The 19,267-nt window shown below is 32.7% G+C and overlaps 1 protein-coding gene across 5 annotated transcripts in view; it reads left to right on the forward strand.

Moving 5' to 3' along the window:
* Nucleotides 1-12,943: 12,943 nt before the first annotated feature.
* The window catches only part of LOC146994926 (cullin-5-like), a 180,090-nt gene continuing 173,766 nt past the window's right edge, over nt 12,944-19,267 (forward strand). For 3 of the 5 annotated variants that reach the window (XM_085824795.1, XM_085824799.1, XM_085824794.1), the window contains exon 1: nt 12,955-13,355. Coding sequence is in view for 2 of the 5 variants with exons in the window: in XM_085824789.1 (XP_085680915.1) it covers nt 13,258-13,355 (98 nt within the window). In the remaining 3 variants the exon portion in view is untranslated. Of the gene's footprint in view, nt 13,356-19,267 lie in introns of all 5 variants that reach the window. The other 2 variants (XM_085824789.1, XM_085824792.1) reach the window with 2 other exon arrangements.

Below are 19,267 nucleotides of genomic sequence, written 5' to 3' on the forward strand. Positions count from 1 at the left end.
ACCAGTATTGATCACCGATAATTTTTAAGAAAATCTGTGATAACGCTTTACCGACTTTTAAACAAAGGAATGAAGCTTATACAGGGTGAGCTGTCAAGTACTTCAGAAACTGTGTTCTTAAACGTTTAAAAATATTTCATATCTTTTAATGAAATACATCTGACACTGAAGCATGTCTCCATTCGATGATGCCACCGATGCTTGAAATTATATTCACAGTTTCAGCATGTTTATAATAAAAATTGTAACCAATGTGCTACTCACTAGTTTTCTCATATACTCCTGCGCTTTATGTACTTTAAAATTACAAACGGCTACAACTGTGTCTCTGTTCACCTTGTTTATTTAATCAAACTACTTTGTCTTTAACTGACAGAGTGTTGGCTTTATAGTAATATATACTTATCACACTTCTGCTGCTTTGTTTTGTGTTTAAAATGTTTCTTCAGTTTTATTTGGACCGTAAACGCTTCAAGAAAGTAATTCAGAAATCTGATTTAGAATGTGCGTGTTGATGATTGACTGATTCAGATTCTTGATTATTTTCTGATTAGATCTCATTTGCGTCTGCAAAAAGTGCCAATAATTAGGTAATAAATCTATGCAGACTTTTCGTCAGAACTCGTTGGTATGCAAGTAAATAAAATGCTTACACAAATGAATAAAATACTCCTCATATTACCATTTCGACGTTTCATATACAGATAATTTGACTAAAACCTGATAATAATTTATATTTTCTCTCTCATTGTAATGTTTCTTTATACTTTTATAAACGTTCTTCCAAATAAATGTTTCCACAAAATTATTACAATAGGTTCTCAAGCATTACCCTCTTAACCTTCTAAAACCGGGCCGAAATTCTCATATTATAGCTTTCAGACCAGCGCAATCCGAAACAGTTTTGCCCCCTCTTTGACATTTTCCTAATGAGAAAAGTCGTCAGTTCCCCTCCATGGATGAAGTAAAATTTACATGTTTGTCGGACGCCTACGTCCCATAGTAGAGGAGTTGCTAGATTTGCAATTTTTTCGATGATTATTTTGCTTTCATATTTAAGTGAAAGCAAAATTCTAAATAAATAGTGCATAAATAAATGTGCAGTACTGGATGCATATCCAGTGCACACTTTATTTAGAACAAAATGTATGCAATGTTTATATTTCATTCACTATTTCTAATCAATCTCGTAAATAATTTGTGAATTTTTTAACTTTGTTTTCACTCTTCATTTATATTCGCGTATTTTCGTATTAGAAATTAGCAAGCGAGAACAAAATTTAACAAAATATAGTAAATACAAACTAGATCTGTAAGTCTGCAGGCCGGAATGCGATTTTTAATAACATATTTTCATTAATAAAATAATGGTAATGACTAATTTAATGAAATAATAATAATAATATTTATTACCATTAGATGATTAGAATGAGATTCAATACAAATAGATTTTGAGATGAACTTACAGCAATAATAAAGCTTTACATAACAATAACAGAGATTTAAATCTGCTTTTTTCGATAATTTTGTTATTATAATATAAAAATCAAAATCCGAGATACATTGGTTGCGTTTAATAATTAATTTTAACAAATATTACATTGGACTATCAGGCAAAGAAGGTATATCTTTAACGAGAATTTTTCTTTGTAAAATTGGCTTTTGTTTATGTTAGCCGAGAAAAAAATTCGTGACTTATACATGCAATCATCAAAAGAATTTTGAGAACAGTTTTAAATGTTCATGAAGAATTAATTATACGTCAATTTCTTTCCATAGGTAGAAATTTCGTCTAAAACTATCGTTATATCCAAAAGTTGAAGTCTATTTCATTTTCAACGAATATTCTATTTGCACATAATATATTTTCCAATTTATTTTAGAAAGAGTAATCTTTCACGTTTTCAAAAGAATAAGGAAATATTGGGTGTTGATACCATGTAGTAAATTTGTTTTTTATATTTCTTCCAGTAATGAAAACGATTACCCTGCAATATTTTCAAAGCAAAATTAAGAAAACCGTTTACGCCAAATTGTGCATAAAGTATCTTCTCGTGTATATTTTTATTTAAAGTGTGGAATTTTCTCTTTGAAAATATCAAAAATCATGAAGAGCAAAATTAATTCATGAGAAATAACTTTGAAATGCAATAATTCCATTGTAATATGACATAGTGGATAAAAGTGCAATACAGTTTATTTATTCACAAATAATCCCCCTCATATGCGTAATTTATGTACTGTCGATTGAGAAATATAGGTTAGTAAATTAAACCGGTTAATTCAATACTTTTCCTTTATCAATATTTTTACCTGCTCTTCAGTAAAGCGGTAAAGGTGGCTGAACACTTATAGCTCGCTTGGATTTGAATCCCGGATAAATAGTTGGAGTCATGGTTTTTGTGTAACGTAAATGCAAGCCAGCTTCTCTTAGAAAGTCCTCCGCGAAGACATAACTCCCCTTATACAGGTAATCGTTGGGTGCTTTGATGTAATTCAGTAAGCGAACAAATTAATCCAATCAATACCGAAGAACGGGTTGATTACATGTGGAGTTTTCCACCAGGAATGTAAATGCGAGCAATTTTCTCTTAAAAAGGTTTACACGAAAGCATCCATTCCCTTAAGCAGATAGCGTTCGCGTGCTTTTCCGTAATCCAATCCTAATTTTCATACATTTAGTAGTAAGTTGACATACACCTTATTACAGACAAAATAACAACTTTTTTAAAATATTTTTTTATCAACTTGTCTGAATTCTCTCTATCTCTTGAAGAGTATAAGAATTTCAGCAAATAAAACTGGCCAAAATTTTATAACATTTAACTGATGTTTTGATTCAGTTTAGAAGTAACGTGAGCTTTACTGATATTTAAATATTTTTTGGCAGATCTCATCCTAAAAGAGGGTGTAAAGATAAATTGATTTTATTTAATTTACAATCAATGAAAATCATTGAAAGCAATCACTGAATGAATGAAAATCAGAAAAACTATTATGCATACAATTGTCTCTTATTTATCTCCTGATAAATCAGACAAAATTGCCTGCATAATAGAAGCACTTTGAAAGAGTTGACAGTTCTTAAGGGTTTTATGCACTCCACAAAACAATGTCAAAATAAAATCTTATTATTCATAAGTATGAAAAGGAAGTAAACGAGTAAACGATAAAAACGGTTTTACCTATTTTCTAGAAGGGCATTAAATCTAAAATATTAATCTATTCTTATTTGTTATGATTAAAGAACATTAAATATGGTAAGCTTAAAGAGCGTGCAAAATCGCTGACGTTTTAATCATAGCAAAAGTCAGTACTAAAAAAAATAGCATTAAAATTATGAGACAGATTGAGAAAGAGATGGCCTCTATTTAATTTTCAAGTATATTGGCGCGAGACGAAACCTGCGGTTTTTGCCAAAATGTAGCTAAACTGATAAGAAGAGGGAAATAATGCGTAGCCAGCGGCTACTCTGAGCAGCGACAATGGACCACCCAAAGATCTACAGATAGGCGATTCTCTAAAATGGGGAGGGCATGGATGGTACGACAGTTGTACCGATGCCGGCGTCTGAGAAAGTCATTCTCCTTGTACAACTGCTGTACCAGCCGGCTTCGAGAGGTTAATCGCATTTACGTTTACTCGGCTGGAGAACTCAGTAAAGGACTTCTTACCACAATGCCCACAGTTGGATAATCTTCGATTTCTGGCAAGTACTATCTTAGCTATTAAAAGGCAGCAGACCAACAATAAAGTGCTATTCACATTCAATGTTCGCATGTTTAGCTATTGTCTATTTTGCCTTTCTGTTCACTTTTCGAATATTTGATTTTGAGTGAAACGATCGTTAAGATAGTAGGTGCTTTGAAATTTATAATCATTCATCCTTTGGTATTTAATTAGGAAAATTCTCATCGGAAGACTCAGTGTGAAAGTAATTCAGCGAACAGGGAAGTACTGCTATATGCGGTAGAATTACATTTGCATAAAGGTATAAAACCGGCCCTTTAAAAGAGCTTCAACGTTTTCATATGAACGTGTATTTCTGTTGAAATTCAACTAGTTGCATAAGCACAAATCTTCATAATTTATTTTGAGATGGTGGAAAAACAGTGCTGACGTGTTATCAAGCTAAAAAAAAAAAAAAAAAAGGAGGACTGTGCTATATCTCCCGTTCTACTGGGTCGATTGACAAAACTCAAACTGCGTTTTTCATGTCTCGAAAGCGCGACTTAGGAATATATTAGATTTATACATAGCACTATTCTAACGTAGGAATCTAACATAGGCATGTGTTGAAATCTTACTCCAGCTTTGGATTAGCGTGAAACGTGATTGTTTACAAGCTCTTTTGCGATTTCTAAATTTCTTTTGACTTTTTTGAAGGTGTTTTTATTATAACATTGCAGTTTTTGTTTAGTATTTTTATCACCTGATAATTATGGAAAATTGTGAGGAAGATGTAAAAAATAAAAGATCTTATATTCATCGACCAAAGAAAAGAAAGTTCCAGGGAAATCAGCATAATGATACAATGAATAAGAAGTGTGGTGTCAGTTCTTCGTTTAAAAAATTAAATAGTGACACTGTTTTGCCACCAAGAGATAAAGATAACTTTAGAGCCTAATTTTAGTGGTTATAGACTATTTGATTTGGATATCCTATTTCAATGTATTGAAAATAATTTATGTTGTAAAATATGTAATGTTCATTTAAGTGAACTATTTCATCATGGTTTAAGCTCAAAATTTGAGTTACTATGCTCAAAGTGTTCATGTAAAAGAACTTTCAGAAACTCTAATATGATGGGTGTCCGAAAAAATATATCAGAGCTAAACAGAAGATTTACGTATGCAATGCGAACTCTTGGTCAAGGGAAAGCTGCTATGCAGTAAATACCCCAGGAATTCATATCCGGAATGGGGTCCTTGAGTTTAGAAGTTGGAATTTTATTGATGGGAGAGTAAACAACCCGAAAGTTAAATTTCTGCAAAATATGTGCAACTTTATAGCTAATTGATGGAAAGAAGGGAATAACAACAGAATTTTTATAATCTCCTAAAATAAGAGTGTGGCTTTTAGTGTGTTGAGATGAGAATTTTTTAACTGCTTGATTAATAATGTTAGGTGAAAAGCCCCTGTCAATAGCTATTGCTTTTAAATAATTTAGTTCTTCATCAAGGGCTAGTTTGGAGGAGCAAACTTGAAGAGCACGGAAAACATAGGAATAAAATGAAGCTAACTTTTGTTTAGTCGGATGACATGATTTAAAGTGTGGTGGAAGGCAAACCGATGAAGGTTTACGGTAAACTGTAGTACTGAAGTTGGATGTGTTGCGTGTGACCAGAATGTCGAGAAACGGAAGAGAATTGCAAGTCTCAAGTTCAAAAGTGAACTGAATAGCAGGATCAATAGAATTCATTGTTGAAAGAACTCTATTTAAATCATCTTTATTACCTTCAAACAGGGTAAAAGTATCGTCTACGTAGCGGAACCATGCCGGGAAGTTTAAAGTTTCAAACAATTTTGATTCATAATAATGCATGTAGATATCAGCCAGGATGGGACTGAGGGGGCTTCCCATGGCTAATCCCTCAGTTTGCTTGTAATATTTATTTTGGAAAACAAAATGTGTTTGTTTCAAACAGAGTTGAGTGAGAGAAATTAGCTCATCAATTTCGATGCAAGAGAAATGAAATTCGCGAAGTCTGGTTTCTAGACATCTTAATGCACCCTCCACTGGGACATTGGTGAATAATGATTTTACATCAAAAGAAACCATGAGTAAATTACGAGGAGAAATGTTTTTAACCTTTTTTACAAACTCTATTGAATTTTTTATGGTGTAAATGTTATTGTCTAATAGAGTGGAAAATCTAGAAACTAAATATTTAGCTAATGGATACGAGGCAGTACCTAAATTTGATACAATAGGGCGGAAAGGAATACCACTTTTATGAATTTTGGGAAGAACATATAATCTGGCACAATTCGCAACAGATGGGATAAGCGAATGTTTTAAGTTGCTTGAAATGATTTGCGAAGATTTGATCGCAGTTTTTATTTTGGATAATTCCGAAGGTGAAGGATCTTTAGGGATCGGATTAGCTTAATTTAGCTAAGCTTAATTTTGTTGAATATATGCTTTTTTTTTCTTTTCAATATTCTTTAACACGAAAAAATATTTCAGTCCCCTCAGTTTTGTGTTAAATGACTTTCACTGTATATCTCTTGCACATAAATCCCTTTCTTACATAAAATATAACTGTAAGTATAGAATAACTAAATAAATTGTAAAGGAAGTTTAATTAGCAACTATGAAATCTTAAAAAAGTACATAGTATGAAATTTATAATGGCAAACATTAAAAATAGATGAAAGTAAATAAAATTTAAATTGTAGAATATACTTTATAAAATTAATAATAAGTGGTTAAAATATATTTTTTAATTACTTAAAACATAGAAGTTATTTGGCAGAGATTGTTGGATATGAAATTACTACTTCAAATTTTCAGATTACTATTGTTCATATTTAAAGTCTCAACTTGCAGTCTTAATCCACATAACAACCATTGTAAAAATCACCCGTTATCATATTCCAAAGATCAGCAGCATACATTTTTTTCAAAATCGTGCATAATATTAAATATTGGCTTTTGATAGTCAAGTTGATACAAATAAGATGAACTGTTTTTATGATTTTAGACTAAGTTTATTCTTACATTCACTTATTACAATATTTCATTTTTTATATGCTCGGCTATCCAAAATTTCAAGAGCTTTCCGGATATTTTTTTTGTCGAGTTTTTACTATACATACATTTCAGCATTTACATCGTCAAAATTGCACAGACATATACTTGAAGTGAATTTACTTTTACAGCTAAACACAGGAACTGGAAAACAAAAAGTACTTATTCGGAGATTGTATTTCTTTTTCGTTCATGAAAATCAAAGTTCATTACACAAACATGCATTCACACTGCACAAGCATGTATGGAAATTCTTAATACATTTAGTAAATAAATCAGAAAATATTTTAATGTATAACAAATGAATAGTAAGTAACTAAGCTTTTAGTTAGTAGTTAGCTTTTAGAACTAGTTAAACTTTTATAAAACAGAGCATAATAACACAGTTACAAAGATATTTAATGTTATAAAGTTAGGTAATTTAGTAAATTTCAGTTGTTCATCAAAGCAATGAATTATGAAGTTCCTTGTGTATCTTTATAAATGAACTTTATTGCTGTTTTAAGCAACTTGAACAGCAATAAACTGTTCAAGTTATTTTAATAATTTTGAAATATATACACTAAAAGAAACAATAAAATGTATTAATCTATTTGTCAAACTTGATTTTGGCACGAAAGTCTGCAGAATGCTTCGTAGTTTTTAAGCACATAGAGGCACTGCAATTCTTATTCCTTGATCTGAAGTTTTCTGCAATTTTTTTTTTTTTTTATTTAAATTGCTGTATTGGCACACATATAATTTTTGTATAGTGGCTTCAGATGTGGATAAGTTTTTCAAACACTTTCGTTTATTTTACTGGCGTCGCTGAATTTTGCGATGAAATGCAGCACATTTATTGCCGATTGCATTTATCACCTTCCAGACTTTTCATACTGTTAATGTATACATCAGCAGTGAATTATTCTCCTCTTTCCTCAAATACACTACGGCGTTAAACAATAACCATTCACTAAAGATTTTGCGTAAATTTCCACTCATAATAATTTAAATTGCGAAAATCTCACAATTAGCACCTAAACACACTATTCAGGAGCACAATTCTTTCGAAAGCGCACCGTAGTAGTCAAAAGTGGGGTAGGCGTCTTGCCAAACTAGTCGATATTTCCGTGACGTCAAAAATTTGAAAAGTGGGGTAGGGTTTGGAAATACGCGTCTCCTTCCCTATGAGTATTAAGATATAGGTACTTTCGCCTCAGACGAAAGAAAAAAAATTCTGGGACTTGTATATATTATTTTCCATTTTTACTGTACGATACTGTGTCAAATCTACGATAATGTGTAAAAGATATGCCAAAATTATTAGTTGCTATTATAGCTTATCCAACGAAAACTTCATCTGTGGCCGATATATGGCGTTGTAGTGGCCCAGTTATTGCATGAGAAATAATTATTTTTTATTTCATATATTTGTTCATGTGTTTAATTATTTTATAAAATTAACTTTAATATTTTGTTAATATTCATATTTATATTTAAATTTCTTTATGCTGAATGGCAACTAGTTCTAGTTCTGATTCATGATTGCTAGGTTTTGGTTTCAAAACGTTGCTCGTAGCGTCGCATTTCGATAGCTGGAAAATAAAATGCAATAACTTAGCTATTTGTTTATAATTCATGCTGTTACTAGTCATAAATTAATTTTAAACATTAGTAGCCAAGGCTACATCGTGGTGACCCTGATTAATTTTCGAAATGTCAACAAATGACTCTTCTGAAACTGCTATGAAAGATACGATACAGTCACCGGAGCTTCATAAGGTGAGTGTGAAAATACCTCCTTTTTGGATTGATAAACCGGAAATATGGTTTTTTCAAGTTGAAGCTCAGTTCAGACTTAGAAATATCGTTTCAGAAGAAACGAAATTTAATTATTTAGTTTCACAGCTTGAACCTAAGTTCGTCGAAAATATTTGGGACATTGTAACGAACGATAGTGCCACAAAATATTCGGATGCTAAAATTAGGTTATTACATTTATTCAAAGAAAGTGAAAATGTACGGATTAAACGTTTGATTACTGGTATCGAACTTGGAGACATGAAACCAAGCCAAAGTTTGCAGAAGTTGAGATCAGTTGCTACTACAGATGTGTCTGAAAATCTAATCAAAACATTATGGCTGGAGAAGCTACCTGACTCCATAAAAATATATTATTAGTTAGTGATGAAGATGTAACCAAGTTAGCGTCTATGGCAGATAAAATTAGTGATATGAATCGGAAACCAGAAGTATTTAGTACTAATGCTCCTTCTGTTCCCGCAAATGATTTGTTGCAAAGAATTACCTTTCTTGAACAAAAAATTGATCAAGTAACCATTCGCTCAAGACGAAGGGACTCGGATTTACGTAATTCACGTTCACGATCTCGAAGCCAACCTCGTAAACGATATGACCCTACTGGCAAATTTTGTTTTTATCACTTTCGTTTTGGAGCAAAATTCATTCTAGAGAAATGCAAGCCTCCGTGTGCTTGGGTAAAAAACGATTTCAAAAACCAGGAAAACTCGAATCTGCAGTAGGTTCAGCGGCAAACGCTGCTGCAGAAAATATGAAGGATTGTCGCAAATTTCGTTTATTCGTTCGTGACCGAAGATCAAATTTGCACTTTCTTATTGATAGCGGAGCTGACGTAAGCATAATTCCTGCTACTTCACAGAATAAATGTAAAACTGAATATAAACTGTATGCAGCTAATGGCACAGATATTTCCACTTATGGCATAAAAACGCTAACTCTTGATTTGGGATTACGTCGTGATTTTCAGTTTCCATTCATAATTGCTGATGTCACAAAAGGTATTTTAGGAGCTGACTTTCTTCACAAATATAAATTGCTTGTCGATATAAATAAGAAAAAATTAATTGATGGCGTAACACAGCTTTGTGTCCAGTGTGATGTCGCTGCTATTTCCAGTGATTACTCAGTAACCACATTAAATAAATCCATAAAAATTTTCGATTTACTGTCGAAATATCCCAAAATTTCTAAACCTAACCTTTTTCCTACACAAATTAAACATGGTGTTACACATTTTATTTCGACTGTTGGTCAACCCGTTTATTCAAAGGCACGACAGCTCGATCCAAAACGCTTAGCTATAGCTAAAGAGGAATTTAAATTTATGCTTGACAATGGAATAATTCGTCCATCAAACTCCCAGTGGTCAAGCCCCTTGCACCTTGTTACGAAAAAGGATGGTTCATATCGTCCTTGCGGAGACTACCGACGATTGAATGCGCAGACGATACCTGATCGATACCCAATTCCTCGCATTGAAGATTTTCATCATATTTTAAGAGGTACAAATATTTTTTCTAAAATTGATTTATTCAAAGCTTATTTTCAAATTCCCATTGCAGAAGAAGACAAATGTAAAACGGCTATCATCACTCCTTTCGGTTTATACGAATTTAATGTAATGAGTTTCGGTTTAAAAAATGCTCCTGCAACGTTCCAAAGATTTATTCACGAAGTCTTTAGAGGATTAGAATTCGTTTTTCCCTATTTAGACGATATACTCATTGCATCCAGTACCCATGAACAACACGAAAATCACCTTAAATTAGTTTTCGAAAGATTACATACATTTGGGTTAAGAATTAATGTTTCAAAATCTGTCTTTGCTGTTCCCCAAATCGAGTTTCTAGGCTACCTAATTACACCTAAGGGTTCCCGTCCTTTGCCAGAAAGAGTTCAAGCTATTACTAACTACAAACGACCAGAAACAATTCATGAACTTAGAACCTTTCTTGGAATACTTAACTTTTATCGTCGTTATATAAAGGATGCAGCGAAGAATCAAGCATTGTTACATGCGTATCTCAAGGGAGCTAAAAAGAGGGACAAACGTAAAATCGAATGGACTGAAGAAGCTGAAAAACAGTTTGAAACGTGCAAGAATGACCTGGTGAACACGGCACTGTTGTCTTTTCCCAATTCTGAATTACCTCTGGCGTTATTTACAGATGCTTCAGATACGGCGATTGGCTCAGTGTTGCAACAATATGAAAAAAAAATTAAGTGATACTCAGCAAAAATATAGCACCTATGATAGAGAACTATTAAGCATATATCTTTCAGTTAGACACTTTAAGCATTATCTAGAAGGAAGAGTATTTACAATTTATACAGATCACAAGCCCTTAATATTCGCCTTTCGTCAAAAACTTGACAAAGCAACACCTAGACATGCTCGCCAACTTCAATACATCTCCCAGGTTTCGACTGATATCAAATATTTAAAAGGTGAGAATAATATTGTGGCGGATACGTTATCTAGAGTTAATGAAATTTCATCGATAGATTATGATAAAATAGCTGATGAACAAACTCAAGATGAAGAACTGAAGAGTTTGCAAACCACTACTTACTTGAATTTCAAGCAATGTTCTCTACCATCGGGGAAATATTTGTGGTGTGATACATCAACTAAACATGTTCGGCCGTATATTCCTCAGGCTTTCAGAAAACACGTCTTTCAAAGAATTCATGGTTTATCACATCCAGGAATAAAATCGACTATGAAATAAATGACATCAAAATTCATTTGGCCTAACATAAAAAAAGATGTACAGTTGTGGACAAGAACCTGCATTCATTGCCAAAAAGCTAAAATCAATCGGCACACCAAAACAAAATTAGGTGAGTTTGAAGTATCACCAGGAAGATTTTCTGTCATCCATATCGATCTCATAGGACCACTTCCACCATCTAAAGGGAATATTTATTGTCTTACTTGCATAGATAGATTTTCGAATTGGATGGAAGCAATTCCTTTAGAAAATATTTCTGCTGAGAACGTCTCAAGAACCTTTTATAGCAACTGGATTGCGCGTTTCGGAACGCCAAGTAAACTCATTAGTGATCGTGGATCCCAATTTAAAAGTGATACATTACGAGCTTTGTCCAAAATCTGTGGCATCAATTTACAACACACTACTGCCTACCACCCCTCGTGTAATGGCAATGTTGAGCGCCTTCATCGAACATTGAAAACAGCATTAAAAGCCCACAACAACATATCTTGGACGGACACGTTACCAACAGTACTTTTGGGTTTGTAAACTATTCAACAGCACTATTCAAGAAGATACCAATCATTCTATTGCGCAAGTAGTTTATGGCCAGAGTCTCAGACTTCCTGGCGAGTTTTTCAGCGAACCAAGTATCCAGACAGCATCGGAGACTTTTGCTAATAAACTCCAGAAACAGATGGAAGTTGTTGGACCGAGACTAATTCGTAAAAATTCATCTGAACAGATATTTGTCCATAAAGACTTAAAAACTTGTTCTCATGTGTTTCAGCGAATAGATCGGATAAAAAAAACCTTTGGAACCTCCTTATGAAGGACCATTTCCTGTTATTGATCGCAAGGACAAATATTTTACTATTAGCACAAAAGGAAAACATGTTAATGTATCCCTGGATCGCCTGAAACCAGCATATATTTTAGCTGAGGAAAATTCTCAGTTGATACAACCTGACTACAGTAATTTGCAGAGACCGGACTCAAATTCGGATGTGAATCAAAAACCTTCTCGCACAGGCAGAACTATACGTTTACCTGTTAGATTCAAGGACTGACTAAATTATTTTGATAGTGGTTAACACTGCAATACTAGTTACTACCTATTTCTCCATCTTCGTAACGTAACTTAGTTACTGGTGGGGGAGTAGTGTAGTGGCCCAGTTATTGCATGAGAAATAATTATTTTTTATTTCATATATTTGTTCATGTGTTTAATTATTTTATAAAATTAACTTTAATATTTTGTTAATATTCATATTTATATTTAAATTTCTTTATGCTGAATGGCAACTAGTTCTAGTTCTGATTCATGATTGCTAGGTTTTGGTTTCAAAACGTTGCTCGTAGCGTCGCATTTCGATAGCTGGAAAATAAAATGCAATAACTTAGCTATTTGTTTATAATTCATGCTGTTACTAGTCATAAATTAATTTTAAACATTAGTAGCCAAGGCTACAGCGTCACCCCTGATCAACTTCTTCGCAACTGAAGACTTTGCACTTTTATTACAAATGCATACGACTTTTCCAGTTTATGGAATTTAACGAACTTTTACAGGTCCTTAGGGGATTGATAAACATGTAGTGGTAAAGGCCCTCGGGTCGAACACTACTTAACGAATAACGATCTCTGATCTCCCCGTTGAATCACTATTATAAATGTTCGTTTTACTTTTCAAACTGTTGCCACCAAATGTTAGAGTCTTGCATTATATTTGAAGAAATTAAATAATGAAAAATTAGAGTAGCTCCTAAACACTATACCATCTGGGGGGCAAGATCTTTTTATTATAAATTAATTTTAATAGAAAAGTTATTTTAACATATGTGCGTTTAAGAAAAAAGAGCAGGGAAAATTTCCCAAAAACGCAAGCACGTGAATTTTGGCAGCATAGTTTTGTCGAAAATTGCGCGATTTGGCAACGTTGAAACGTAAAGCTGATTCGCTGGTTGTGTTTGCGCCAATGAACAAATGTGTTATTTACCGTGTGCTTTTCTTTTTAAAAGTTCCGAGACTTCAATGGATATTGATGCGGGTGATGAAGAAGAACGCTTCAAAAGGCTTGCTGTGTATGTATTCACTTATATATATATTTTTTCAAATACACAAAATATTGGTAAAAGTTTACAATTGGGTGCCCCTTGTTTTTTGGCGATTCTTTTTTTGATGCCAAGATCGGCACCAGGAAGGTACAATTTCTTGATGGTCGCTACACAAAACAAAAATAAGAAGTCAAAGAATTGTACAGACTCTGTGTCCATGAACACATTGATCTGTTTTCACTTAAAAAAAAATCCTAGAATTGCACAAACTAGGCATTGCGCACTGCCTTAAATTTGCCCATGTACACATCAATCTATTTTCATTTAAATAAAATCAGGAAGCTAAAACAGAGTTAAAACTATCATGGTAACCAGAAGTAAGGTTTCATCGCCAAAATTTAAAAAAGTTGTCGTGAAGCGAAGGGGCACTCAGTTCTACGCTGGAGCGAAAATATTTATATTCGTGATCTGTTTGTATGTAGGAATTCAATATACAATTAAAGTAAAATGTTTGATATCCAAATGTAATCGAATATGTGTAGTTTCCTAAAAAAGTGCCAGAATATTTAAATGTGCGAAATTAAAAGTATAAAATGTTAGTTTCCTTGAATTATGCGTTTTCTTAGTCTTCATTTTACAATAAATCCAGATGTTAAGTATAAGTTCAAAAATAGGCTGACTATATTTTCGTCATGTCACATGTTATATTAAGTTGACCATTATTCTTCAGAACTGTATGTTTAGCTTAAAATGCTCGTTAAAAATGGGACAAAATGCCATAATGCACAAAATACCTTAGATGGAGCTCACACTGTAAATAAACTAGAAACTCTTAAATTTGTTATTAGTTTGCAAGTAGAAAAAGGGAATTTTTTAGTAAAATTTTTGGTGAATCTTCGGATTATGGTAACTTGACGAAACTTTGGCGACCATCCCTGCTACAGCAACCTGCTAGTTTTTTTTTTTTTTGGATGCCATTTTGTTTTCACGAAGTAAAGCCATGTTTTATTTTATTTTTTTTTTTTACTCAAAATTTTTTCCAACAATCTGCTAGCTGAATTACGCTTATGCTAGAACTTTTATGGAACAAAAGTGCTTAATCATGACGAAGATTAGGTGCGAAATTGGGAGGAAGTGTAGAATCGCCCACTGCTTGCTGCGTTTTTAAGAAGTGCATATACACGATATCTATGTACACATCAACCTATTATAACTTAAAAAAAATCCCAGAATTGCACAAAAATGGCATTGTGCACACTTTGGTATTGCGCACACAAAAATGACTTTATCCATGTACACATTGACCTATTTTCACTTAAAAAATAAAAATTAAAAAAAAAAAAAAATTACAAAAATCCAATTCTTCTTACTCTTGTAAAAAGCACCAAACAAATAAGTGGGCGATTCTGCACTTTAGCAGCGAAATTGTTTCTAAGTGCTTATTAGCTAAAATCCTGTTTGGAATTTTCCGGAAAATGTCACATGACATGTCTCATGATCTCTCATTTCTCTGAGACAAAATAATCTGTGATTCGAACTGTGTACTTCTCAGATTATTGCTAAAATCCTAGCTAGTAACCTTTATCACCTTACCAAAATGTCACCAAACTACCTGTTACCATGTTCCAAAGATTAACCAAATTTTTGAAATGATCTTTCTGAAAATTTCTAAAATCATGTATTTAACAGCTTTTGACACTATAACATATTTTCTGAAGCAGGGCAGAATTTGAAAGGTGAAACCTCTTGGAAAACACACAAAGATGTCTTGTAGAATATAATACAGTATTATCAATTAATTACATAACTGCTTTTCTCTTACTTGAAGCAGAACTTTACTAATCTTGTGAGATATTTAGTCCAAGACAATTTAATTATAATATTGGGTACTTTTCCATTTCGCCGGCGCAAATCTCGCCAAGCAGACTTTATTGGCAGCAACATACAGTATACACATAAAAAATTTAACCGATGTTAGTTTTAAGAATTTTTTATTTTGAAGGCATAAGCATTTTAGTATGGTTTAAAATTTTGTAAAAAACCAATAAATAAAGACAATAAATTTGTAAAAAGACATTAATTTAAGAATTTACTTTGCTTTCATCCTGATTCGCCGGTTCATATCACGTGACCCCAAGTGATCTTATCTCATGTAAACTACGCTACAAAAATATAATTCTCTCAGTAATTATCTACATTAATTTCAAGTTAAATCTTATGGAATACAAGTTCAAATGCAAGAATTATTTTAATTCGTACGAATAGCTTACTCAGAAATTATGTAAAACCGCAGTGCTTTACTTCGCTAGTGCATTCTCATTAGATTTGATGAATTTAACCCTTGATTTTCCTTTTCTATATCTTTGCGTTCAGGTGAGTGGTGTGATTGCATCGTAATTAATTACCGCGAATGGTCTTAGGGCAAAAAATTTAACTATCTTGTAAAAATTCTATGTAATTGTATGTCAGTATTGAAAGAAACAATCAATCTGATAAGAAATGGCTGCGACTTGTTTTGAAAATGAAGGGTAAAAGTTTGCCAGCGAAGATATTCCGTTTGGCATCAGTTGTACCATTATTGGCGACTTTATCGTTTGTGCCGGCAAAACGGAAAAGTACCTAATATTATTTTTCAAACTTAGGTATATTTATATTGTAATAGATGAGTAAGAATTAAGGATACAGTGGATATTTAGCTGAAATATGCTAATCAGCCTAAATGCTACTATTTATCCAGTAATGTTAAATATTTAGGAAGAGAAAAATTTCCACACTTTTTTTTAATAATTCAGGATCTTTATTGATTATTTATAATGGGGATATTTCCATTCTATTTTATTTCTTTCTTCCTGTTAAATAGTCTTAAAATTTGTTTTAATTAAAAATAAATAAAAGTTGTAGATTGATAGAAGCTTTCCGTAATGTGAAACAACCTTTCCATGAATACGTTTCTTCCCATAATGTTATGCAATTGCAACTTTAAAATATTAGATTATGTTAATTAAAATTTGGGTAAAATCCTATAAGAGCCCTTGCGACAAACTGGGAGAGTGCAGAATCACCCACTGCTCCGCACGTTTCTCAAAATTGCCAACTTGAAAATAGCAAGTAAAAAAATTGGGGTAGAGTAGACTTTAAGGTACCCCTTGTATTATGGTGAAGTTGTTGTTTGATTTATCACCAAGTTGTTGTTTCATTTATGGTAGCCTGAGTAGTTGAATGTTATGGAAACCCTATTGTGACATAATCAGGTGCATGATTCTGGGAAATTTTGAATCATGGGATGTTTTGTAAGCGTTTTTGTGGTGTGTGTTGGTTTGATTCTTTAGACAGTAGAATGGCCGAATGTAGTAAGATTAATTTGAAGTTTCTGTACAATTTGGAGCAAAAGGGGAAAAGAGCTTTAATTGACTGGTGTGTAAATGTAGGTTTACTTAGTAGCCATTATAAGTGTTTTGTATGTAGGAAGGATATGCGTCTAGTCGAACGTAAAAATCGTTTAGATGGATTTGAATGGGTTTGTAGGAAGAAAAGTTCAGATGGTCACTATGTGAAGTGTTCGATCAGAAAGAGTACCTGGTTTGAAAAAAGTCATTTGAGTATGATTGATATTTTGATTTTTACGTGGCTCGGGGTGTACGAAGCGAACTCGAAAATCATGGTAAGTGAATATTTGCTTTTGGTAGTGCTTAAATATATAACATGTTTTTTCTTTTCTATGTTATTTTATTTTTTGGTTTAAAATGTATTTTATTGAGATTTTGCATTTTTTTCCCCTATATTGTAGAATTTGGTGCTCCTTTGACTTTTTAAGTGTAAATATATCAATGTGTACATGGACAAAGTAAAGGGAGTGTGCAATGCAAGTTTGTGCAATTCTGGGATTTTTTTTAAGTGAAAATAGGTCGACGTGTACATGGATAAAGTTAAAAGAGTGCACAATGCTATTTTTGTGAAATTCGGGGATTTTTTTTTTTTAAGTGAAAATAGATCGACGTGTACATGGATAAAGTTCGTGAAATAATGAAGTATTTATGACCTAAAGGGTATCAAAATTTACAAAAAAAAAAAAAAAAAAAAAGAAGCTTAATATTGATTTGTTTGCCTTATTAAACATTTCTCTCAATGCAAGTTGTTTAAGTTGCTCCGTTTGTTGCGCTAATACATTCTCTTTAATTCTGTAGACAGGCATAATCCTTTGCTTAGTTACATTGTTGAAGTCCTGTAACTGCTGTTTCGAGAATTCCGATTAATTTGTCAATCAAAATTTTCTCGTTGTCAGTAACTTCTCTGTCACTTTCTTCACTATCAGTAGCGTATTTTCTGGATCTAGAACTATACTACAGATTTCGCCATTCATTAATTGATTGATGATTGAGAAGGATTGTCATCACAATGAAAACTTCTTTTATATCATCCTCATTTATTACAGCTTGTCCACATTTCTTTACAAAATCCGTTAATTGGAAAATTTCGCCTTTGTTTTGCTATATCCGAAAACCTTTAAAATTAGTGGCTATCATCATCAAATTTAGCTATCCTTCACTGTACATATTTGGCTATGCATCATGAGCTTGGCGACTAACGACAAGTTGTTCTGTTAAATTTTATCTTGCTTCTATCACGCACTGAGACAATTATGCCTGAATTATATTAGTTTTGTTATTTATCATACTTATGTCTATTTCTTTCACGTGCTTAAGGCTTATTAGAGTTCTGAATAAATAAATTCCCACATATATTTCAGCCTTATTGAAGGCCGGCGCTAGATATCTTACCGCCTGATGCAGTCTCTGTGGGTCCTAAATTCTCCGAGTCTCTGCAGCCATACGAGCCCTGGTGCTGGTTCTGGGTTTATGTGAATAACAAATCAATTATTCTTAATTCAAATAGCCATAAATTTAATCTTTGAGTCTATGAGTATCATCAACAAAATCTATTTTTATCACATGGAAAGAAATGTTTGGTAAATGTTTCCTCGTAAACATTTTTTTAGCACATTTAACTTAAATCTGTAATCATCGCCAAGCGTAATGTCAACATATAAGGTTACCATACACCTTTATTATTCAATTACTAACAAGAAAAATTGGGTACTTTTCCGTTTCGCCGGCGCAAATCTCGCCAAGCAGACTTTATTGGCGACAACAGACAGTATACACATAAAAAATATTAAAAAAATCTTAGTTCTAAGAATTCATTTTTTGAAGGCATAAACATTTTAATATCACTTAAAACTTTATAAAAAGCCGATAAATAAAGACAATAAATTTGTAAAAAGACATTAATTTAAGAATTTACTATGCTTTCATGGTTCAAAATCCTAATTCGCCGGTTTATATCACGTGACCCCAAGCTATCTCATCTCACGTAAACTACTCTACAAAAATCTAATGCTCTCAGTAATTATCTACATTAATTTCAAGTTAAATCTTAATTTGGAACACAAGTTTAAATGCAAGAAATATTTCAATTCGTACGAATAGCTTACTTAGAAATTATGTAAAACTGCAGTGCTTTACTTCGCTAATGTATCCTTATTAGAATTGATGAATTTAACCCTTGACTTTACCTTTTCTATATTTTCGGCTTCGGGTAAGAGCTGTGATTGCATCCTAATTGACTTAACTACTGAAAATGGCCTTAGACATAAAACTGAACTATCTGATAAAAATTCTATGTAATTATATGCCAGTATTGAAAAAACCAATCAATCTGATAAGAAAAAGCTGCGACTTGTTTTGAAAATGAGGCGTAAAAGGTTACCAGCGAGAATATTCCTTTTGGCATCGATTGTACCATTATTGGCGACTTTATCGCTTGCGCCGGCAAAACGGAAAAGTACCAAAAATTGTTTAGGCATCGCTACATGAGTCATTACTGAAGTTGTCATGTTTTGATAAACATGCGGTGATGAAAGGAAAGTATAATAAATAATG

Source organism: Stegodyphus dumicola, chromosome 10 (assembly GCF_044657685.1).
Source record: "Stegodyphus dumicola isolate Sdum_Otavi_A_Nest chromosome 10, ASM4465768v1".
Taxonomy (NCBI): Eukaryota; Metazoa; Arthropoda; class Arachnida; order Araneae; family Eresidae; genus Stegodyphus; species Stegodyphus dumicola.